The sequence below is a fragment of the Larus michahellis genome, chromosome Z (genome assembly GCF_964199755.1).
Source record: "Larus michahellis chromosome Z, bLarMic1.1, whole genome shotgun sequence".
In the NCBI taxonomy this organism is placed as follows: domain Eukaryota; kingdom Metazoa; phylum Chordata; class Aves; order Charadriiformes; family Laridae; genus Larus; species Larus michahellis.
This window is the reverse complement of record NC_133930.1, coordinates 9806480-9814988: the sequence shown is the minus strand read 5'-3', so window position 1 is coordinate 9814988 and position 8509 is coordinate 9806480. Positions and strand designations below refer to the sequence as shown.

The window sequence follows — 8509 nt, the reverse complement described above, 5'->3', positions numbered from 1 at the left end:
CCATTAAAAAATTCCCCCAATGCCTAATCTAAGCTTCCTGTGATAGTTTTTCCTATCCAGCCCTTGGTTTTGCAGATATGCGGGATATGACTGGGTGTCCCTTGAGTGCCTTTATTGTTTCCATCTTCTCTCATAAGTCTTATTTTCCAGGTCTCTTATTACCACAGATTATGGCTCCTCCTTGCTACGCTTGGCTTCATCTCTAAAAATGCACATGAAAAGGCTGCAGCTTCACACCCTCCTTCCATGAGAGGTGGGAAACAGGTGAGTTCAATATAATTCAGTGGGGCTAGTGCAGTCATGTCATTCAGGGAAAATCCCCCAGGCACGTCAGTAATCATCTTAAATGAAAGGGCATGAAATTAAAATCACCAGTCAGCCTCATCCACCCATCTAACTGTCTGTGTCTGCAGACCCACATGTAGTTAAATGTCAGGATCACCCTGATCTGAGTACCCCAGCCTGCCTGGGGACAGGGTTTTACTCAGTCTGAGGGCTGGTTAAGACCAAACAGGAATGAACTTTAATCCCGGATTGGCTGCAGTCAGAAGTTTGATTCCATTAAAATGTATCTACTGTGGCGTGAGACCATTTCTGAGCTGAAAAAGAAATTCAAGGCAATATCATTCTCCCTTTTATTCTTGTGATACTAGCTTTATGGACTTTGGGGGACCTAGGTTTTTATCCAGTGTGTTTGCACTAATTTCCATTCTCATAGTGCTGTGGGCTTAGCTAAGAAGAGGTCCCACTGGACTACTTAATGTATTTGGAAATGTCACAAACCCACTTTTTCTCTGATGATGCTAGTCCCAAATGGGAAAAGCAGATAGTAAGGTGGGAGGGACAAACAGAAAATCAAAGCAAAAGTGTGAGTGGAAAGATCAGCAAAACCTGTGATTTTTCTCTATGGATTTGGTGGAGCCAGGAGCAGCACTTCGCCCATTTGAGCATCACTAGGAAACCTCATCAGTGAAACCCTCTCTGCTCATCACCAAACACCTAGCCCTGCCAGGTTGAAGGTGAGACTCCCTCCCCAGCAGACTGGATTTCCCTGCTACATAGCACATCCCCAGAGGCAGATGTTGTTCTGGGAGGCAGGAGGGACTGGGTGAGCCTTGCAAGGTCCTCGCACCTCATATTTGTGATTTATTCTCTCTCTATGTGTGTGGTCTGTGTGCCCCTGCTGTGGAGGACTTGTTGTTTGGGTTGCCCCTGTGTCTGGAGGGCAGATGATCCCAGCAACCCTGCTGTGTTGCAGAGCAAAAAGTCTACGTGGAGCCATATCTTGCCCAAGGAGCTGATAGTGCAGGTGAGAGGGGGCACAAGGGCGTATTTCAGATCTTCATTGCTGTCAATGGGAAAAGTCCTGGAGGACCATAAACTAACTGGCTGTGTCTGATCTGGTGCAGGACAGGAGTATAGAGGGTATCTTCAGGGTAGGGAACAGCTTCAGTGTTCAGCACATCCTAATAAAGCCTTCACATGGGACAGGGAGCCCTTGAGCCAACAGCAGGTTGATCACTGCTGCGTGGCGTTAGCTCACCATGAGAGCTCAGTGCACGGAAAGCCTATATAACATTACCTAAGCTGTGACCAGGCTGTCTCACAGTCACGTTGATGCTTTCTCTCTGCTGGCTGGTTTGATTTAAAGCCCAGAGGTACAATAGGAGACTTTCTTAACAACTTCCAATGAAAACCTGCACCCTGGAGGACCTGTGTTGCAGCTCGGATGCATTCAACCCCAGGAACCCTTGACTGAGCCTGCTCCAAGGTGTGCATTGGCAGTTGTTTTGCAAACAGAAGCTGCATGCCAGCTTGGAGAAGAAGATCCCTGCTTTGCTGTTGTACTCAGCGTATGAGAGCTCCTGACTGTCTGATGGGAAGGAAGATGGGAAACCAGCCAGCAAAAACTCAGCCATGGGGAAAATTCCCAGCTGGCCCTTGCTACACTTTGCTTCTTTGGGCCTAATGGTGAGAGTACAACAGGGCTGTTCAGACGGTTTCTTCTCTGTCATTCATATGTATGGCAGAGGCTGAACGTTGTTTAAACAACAGTTGCAGCAGAGACATACCTGATAGACTCCAGGCAAGCCAGTCTTTCCTCACAGGCTGCCTAGTCTAGACTGGAAAAGACAAACAGCATTCCTCATATGGAGGAAAAGGCATAACTTGCGCTTTAAATGAAAAAACAAACACTGATGCTAGTGCTCTGCAGTGTCTATATTCTTCAGAGAACTTCCTCAACCTCCACTTCCCCCAAACATCCTCTTTTCCTCCAGTTCATAAAGTCACAGTGCTGTGTTCAGCAAGGCTTGGCAGATCTCTCTGCTTACATCGCATCAGCATGAAAGTTTCCCTTGGTCTCAGCTTCTTCCTGGCTTTCCTGGACCCAGGTGAGTTTTCCGTTGGGAGCTGTGGGGCTGTGAGACTTGGAAGAAGTCTGGGAATGGATGCTCTGTGCGAGGGGCCATTCCTGACTTCTGAGCCATAGGAAGCCCTCATCTGGGGGGATTTGCACTGCAGAGGGGTGGCTGGTCTTGGGGGATTCTTGGTGCTATGAGCCAACTTGCAGATGAAGGTGTAGGCATTTACAATGTGAACTGGCTGCCTAAGCTCCTGCCGTGGTCACTGGTGATCTAGCTGGGTCAGTGACGGGAGTCATTCAGGTTACACTGAGGCAGACAGACCTTTGGTCGGTTGAATCACTCTCTGGCCACAATTTTCCCTGAATTTAGGGGCTTATTTATTTTGCTCGTGCCCAGGGTTGTGTGGCATTTTTGACGTTATGTCATTTCAGTTGTCCTTCAGCTCTACTCCAGAAGAGTCTTGGAGATCTTGTGTCATACCTGCCACCTCATGTAGATGTCACAGCCACCGCAAGGTCCCTTAGATGGCCACCTGGGTTTAGGGAACTGACACGTGCCCTAGACCTCTTAATCTACATGCTGGACCCTTGGGCCCTGATGAGTGTGTGTCAGGGAAGACATACTGTTTGTCCTCTGCTGATGATCACTTTATTCCTTTCTAAATGTTTCCTGCTGACTGCCTCATATTCTAATCTGCTTCCAGCAGGCAGTTGGTAAAGTGGTTTCCCCTAATTCCTACAAAGAGATGTGCCACTCCCAGTTAGTACATAGCACAGCCAATACCCACTAGCAGCCTCCTGATCCCCAGAGCTTGGGTGCCTGTGCTCACTGCAAAGAGAGGATTTAGGGCCCAGGAATCCAGGGACAACTGAATGCCTGCCAGGATGGAGGGGGTTGTGGGGACACTTGCCTTAGCAACCCGAGGGAAACCAAGCAAACATCATCACATAGGAGACAAGGGAAGCTGGCTGGGTATTGGTGCCTAAAATGTAAAATGCTGTCCCAAAATGGCTTCTCCTCTCTTGCCTAAATTCAAGTTCATATTAGAATAAATAATAATAGAAGTAACGGAGAAGAACACACAAATTGTGCAATAAAACAGGAAAAAGAAGGGAAGAGGAATGTGAAAAGTGCTGATTAAGTGCTGAAGGAAAAGGTCGATGAAAGGGGAAGTGAGATCCCTCATGACTGCTACCCAGGAATGTGTCCTCCTTCTTTCCCCAGGGACCTCCCTTCAGTGTGAGGTTTGTCACAGCATAGGAAAAAGCTGCTCTGGCCCCATGAAAACCTGTAGTGGTGGTGAAGATACCTGTGGCATCATTCTGCACGAGGTCATGTTAGGTAGGTGAGACATCCACTGTAGCTGTACGCCGGCGCAGCGTTCAGAGTGGGGTTGGGGGACACGTGTCTCTCCCCACCTTTGTCACTGGCCTTACGGTGAGTCCTTGGATAAGAATCATAGAATCACAGAATCTAAACGAGTCTAAAACATATCCAGGGATGGTGACTCCACCACCTCCCTGGGCAGCCTATTCCAGTGGCTGACCACTCTTTCTGTGAAGAATTTTTTCCTAATGTCCAGTCTAAACCTACCCTGCTGCAACTTGAACCCATTCCCTCTTGTTCTATCGCTAATTACCTGTGAGAAGAGACCAGCACCAACCTCTCTACAATGGCCTTTCAAGTAGTTGTAGAGAGTGACGACGTCTCCCCTCAGCCTCCTCTTCCTCAAACTAAGCTATTCATTTTCCTTTTCACTGACAGAGGATCCAGAGATCAGGATGGTCCGGGATGGGAAAAGGCCTCTATTCCTCTATCTTGAGCAGCAGCTTCCTGCTGGGAGGGCTTGGTTCTTAGTTGGGGAGGGGAGGACGTAGGCAGCGTAATGGGAGGAGACACTGGCTTTTAATTCTGGCTAAGGTCAGCAGTTGGGTTGAGAGGCTGGCCTGTGAGGGACAAAAGGCTGCTGGCATCTGGCACTGACAGTTCACTGGCCATGAGCAAAGGGAGAAACTGGTCTGCATCTGACTCCCTTCCTCAAGCAGGGAAGAGGATACCAGGCAGCCTCCTCGCACCACCAGGGCTGAGCTATCACCATGTCCCCTTGGCTGATAAGCCAGAGACTGGTGCTGAGGACTAGCACAACTGCACAGTTGGTTGTCTTAGTGACACGGCCTCGGTCATCGACTAGCTTCAGTAAAGTGACTGTTGGCTTTTAGACTGGAGGTTATCTCATATCCTACCAGCTTTGGTGCTGGCAGCTCCAGTGCATGTCTTCCCTCTGTTTGTGCAAAGCCACCTTTCCTCCTCAGAACGCTGGCGGGGCCTCAGTAGACTGGCCCCCATTATACCTTTTGGGTTTAGTTCACAGGAAAGTCTAGACTTGTCTGTGTCAGGATGCCTGCGGCTGCGATAGACTGTGTGCTCTGCGGACTGTGCATGTGGAAGCATGGGCTGTGGGTCAGAGGCATGTGGGTCACCGCGTGAGGTCTGTGGCTGGGCCATTTGGCTAAGGTGAACACCTATAACAAGGCCAGCTGGCTGTGAGGAGGGCTCTCCTCCTGCCTTTAAGCACAACGTGGAGAAGGAGAAATTCCTCAATAGTGTCTCAGATACGATGGCAACCTCAATCCTTTGAGGGGATCACCAGGATCACTGCTGCTGGTTCTGGGGTGGCTCTGCTGTCCCCAGACCCTTCTCAAGCCCCAGGAGGGCTGCTTAGCAGCTGCTGCTATGAGAACTAATGGGAGGGGAAGTGAGTTACCTTGTGGTTAATGACGCGGTGCTGCCTTGACTTTGTTACAGGGGGGATGGCAATCCCTTCATCCATCAAGTCCTGCCTGCCATCCAGCATTTGCCAGCTTGGGCCTATCACCATGAACTACGGGAAAGTAAAGGCAAGAAGCCACTTGGCTTGCTGCACGGGCAACGACTGTCAAACAATCTCTGTCTCACGTAAGCCCCCTTTTCTCTTAAACCCTGTCCCCTCTCTGTCAGCCCTGACCTGAGGTGAGGCTTTCTAGGCTAAGCCATCACCTGGCTTGTTCCTCTTCTTCCTTTGTTAAAACCAGCTATGGCCTGTCTCTTTCCTTCCAGTGCCACCAGAGGACAATGTGCCCAATGGATACCAGTGTCCCGCCTGCTACAGCGTGGATTCCTTCCAGTGCGGTAACGAACTCGTAAACTGCACTGGATCTGAAACCCAGTGTGTTGACCTTGCTGGGTTAATGAATTCTGGTAACTGCCTTTTATCTGGGGCTGTCTTTCATCTTTTTGGTTAAATGGGTAAAAACAGGCTAAAACGAAGCATCACAGAGAAATAAAAATGGGCAGAAAGTGTGAAAGAAAAAAAGAGGAAGAAACATAGAACTGAAAGGAAATATGCTTAAAGCTGATAAAAGGGTGGGGGTGTTTTTTTCTTCCTTCTTCCCCATCATGCATGAATAACTGTTGGGATTCCTCATAGCATGGTATAACTGAGTTCAAGAGCAGAACTGGGCTCCTAAAGCAACCTGATACATGGGCATGTGGTAAATCTGACCAAGACCCTGGAGCTGCTATCCCTAGCTAGGACACATGAGGATGAATCTGGATCTAAGCCAGTTGTCTACTTAGTGAAAGTTCAGGTGAAACTAACAGAGAGCCATTGGCTTTCTCATGAGGTGACACTGGTCACTGGGGACAAGTCACTGTTTGTTGTAGCGGTGCTTCTGCTCCTAGAGAAGCGGGGACAGGTCGCTCACCATGAATGCTGCAGCTGAACCTTTGGTGTCCCCAAAGATCTTCCCAGTGAGGGACCTCCAGCCTTTGAATGGCTGGGATCACCACCAGCATGTAATGCTCTCCTTCAGAAATCTTTTTCCCACCTCAGGAGCTGTAATTAGAGGGAGGGAAGTAGATAGCAAGCTCCCTGGTCACTTGCCTTTCCTCTCCTGCCGCAGGTAAAAGATTGCATGTTCCATGGCAATCCCACCTGTGCTCCAGGAGGCAGGAAAAATAATGTGGAAATTAAGGGCAGTGGTATCTGCTGAAAAAGCAGACTGGAAAAAAGTTATCTTGTTATGGATATGGGTGAAGGAGGTTATGGATGAAGTTTCTCTGAGTTGGTAACATTCCCAGTTGATATGATGCCTGAAGATCTTTGTATACGCTTTATAGATGTGTTGTCCAAACCCTGAATTAGAAGGTATTTCACAGAGACAACATGGAGGAAAACAAGCATTTTCTTAGTCATAGCAATGGAAATACAGTGGTGCAATAAATTCAGTGTACCACTGAAATAAATAATGCTCCTAACTTGTCTTGATTTCATTGATCAGCCACTGTAAATTGAAGAGACCTGTGTGGTGTGATGAGCTGTGCAGAGGAAGCAGTGGTGTAGGGAAGCAAAGAAAGCTGAGGAACTAGTGAAGTGCCATTATACGTTATTTTATTCGAGATAAAAATGCCCTGCAGAGTATTCCAGACCTCCATAGCCCTTGCAACAGAGAAACACGGGCAGTGTGAGCGAGAGCAAGCAACAGGAGCAGGAATATCTGAATGGGTATGCTTATCAGGTAGATGCCTCAGCACTGGCAAAGGACAAGTTCAGGTTTCAGGCTCTCCCTCAGGGGACATGTGAGTGGAGTTTCTCTGTTGATATGGCTAAATGCTGTAAGGCCTCAGACAATGGACTTATCTGAATAAATGGCTCAGCCAGTAATGTCTTTGAGACTTCTCCACCCCTATGTCAACTTTGGCTGAGAGATAGTCATCCAGTTTAAATGTCATGAGAGGGTCAGAGAGAGGAGATGATGAACATCTGGAGTGCTGTCACACAGCCCTGGTTTATTTAGGAAGTTAGGCAACGTATGAACAGAAGAATCTTTAAATGAGAGAAAGAAAACTAAAAGCTTTTTAGTATTTAAATTTAAAATATTTTGATTAAAAAAAAATCATATTTATTCATCAGAAAGAAAGAAAAGAAAAACCCTAAACCTTCTGGATTTCAAGTCAACCAAGGTGACTTTACTGCTGCTTCAAATTTGTTCAGGGGATAGGAACAGACAGGAATGGCTTTGGTGGGTTTGGAGCCAATGGGATGTAAGAATGGGCAGTTCTCCGGGTGGAAACGGGGACCTCACCGGCCAGGGAGGGAATAGCTATGGACACTGGTTCCCCTGATGCATAGTGTGTACTTCTCCTGTGTAGGTGGACTGTCTCTCAAAGCTGCCATGAAGGGTTGCACCACCATTTCTGAATGCAATATTGTAGGAGATGGAAAAAACAATCTGGGGATGATGGACATAAAGTTAAGGCGGTTCCAGTGCACACCAGCTTCTGCTTTGGCCAGAGTGAGTTCTGGGTTTGCCCCTCCAGACAACCTCTTCCTACCTGTCCTGTCAGGATTCATCTTGGAGAAGATACTTTTCTGACTCTCTTTAGTACTGGGTTAAGCAAAGTCTACAACAAACTCCAGCAGTGGTTTGCACCAAGTCCTGTTTGCTGTGGCTTCTCCTGTGTGCGGAATTTGTTTTCAGATTAGCTCTTCTTCTTTTATAATTTCACAGAATAAAGACAGTACTTACACTTCTTTTGTTTCCTTGTTGATTTAATCTTATGTAAAGCTTCATAAGTTCAATTGTGGTTGGTTTCCTGCTGCATTCTCTGAGTGCTTTGTCCATATTGGCACCAGGGGAGACTGCATGAGGTGCTCACACACTGCATAGGCAATGGGAGCTCTCAAGGCAGTCTTAGAGTCTGTATCCACTATCTCAGGATTAGCGATAAGTTTCAAAGCCACTTTTCCAGTCTCTGAAGAGGACTGGAGGTGAGTTCCTAACAGGTTCACTCTGATTAGAGAGGTAACTTGCCAGTTTTTCCCTTGCTTGTATTCTATTTGTCCATGGTAGGAGAAGTCCCTCAGCTCAGAGGGATACTTGTGGCCTCTGGGCAGCCCTGAAGTAGTCTCCATTTCAGAGAAGAGCCCTTTGCTACAAGCAAACTGCTTCTGGCAAGAGCCTTTCTCCTTATGGCTGTTCTTCTTGCCTTACCAGACACTATTCTATTCCGTCTTAGGTTTTGTAATTATCTGGAATAAATGCTTACATTAGGAAGGTTTTCTATGGTGACAGACTGCTGGGAGCCCAAGTAATGGAAAGCTG

At 47.5% G+C, this 8509-nt stretch overlaps 1 protein-coding gene across 2 annotated transcripts; it reads left to right on the top strand.

Moving 5' to 3' along the window:
- Nucleotides 1-2265: 2265 nt before the first annotated feature.
- LOC141736123 (phospholipase A2 inhibitor NAI-like) lies at nucleotides 2266-7938 on the top strand. Of its 2 annotated transcripts, XM_074569848.1 has the most exons (5): nucleotides 2266-2393; nucleotides 3591-3707; nucleotides 5172-5321; nucleotides 5463-5603; nucleotides 7557-7938. In XM_074569848.1, exons 1-5 carry the CDS (start codon nucleotides 2345-2347, stop codon nucleotides 7778-7780), a joined length of 681 nt encoding a protein of 226 aa, XP_074425949.1. In that variant the 5' UTR covers nucleotides 2266-2344; the 3' UTR covers nucleotides 7781-7938. The 2 variants fall into 2 exon arrangements, with proteins under 2 accessions (XP_074425949.1, XP_074425951.1); XM_074569850.1 differs by lacking the exon at nucleotides 3591-3707 and having other exon boundaries at nucleotides 2284-2393.
- The last annotated feature ends 571 nt before the right edge of the window (nucleotides 7939-8509 follow it).

Bases quoted from the DNA above. Each gene is read 5' to 3' on its own strand.
- LOC141736123 (XM_074569848.1), top strand. From the start codon at position 2,345: ATGAAAGTTTCCCTTGGTCTCAGCTTCTTCCTGGCTTTCCTGGACCCA. The intron at 2,394-3,590 runs GTGAGTTTTCCG...TTCTTTCCCCAG, and splicing joins CCTGGCTTTCCTGGACCCAG to GGACCTCCCTTCAGTGTGAG. The intron at 5,322-5,462 runs GTAAGCCCCCTT...CTTTCCTTCCAG, and splicing joins TCAAACAATCTCTGTCTCAC to TGCCACCAGAGGACAATGTG.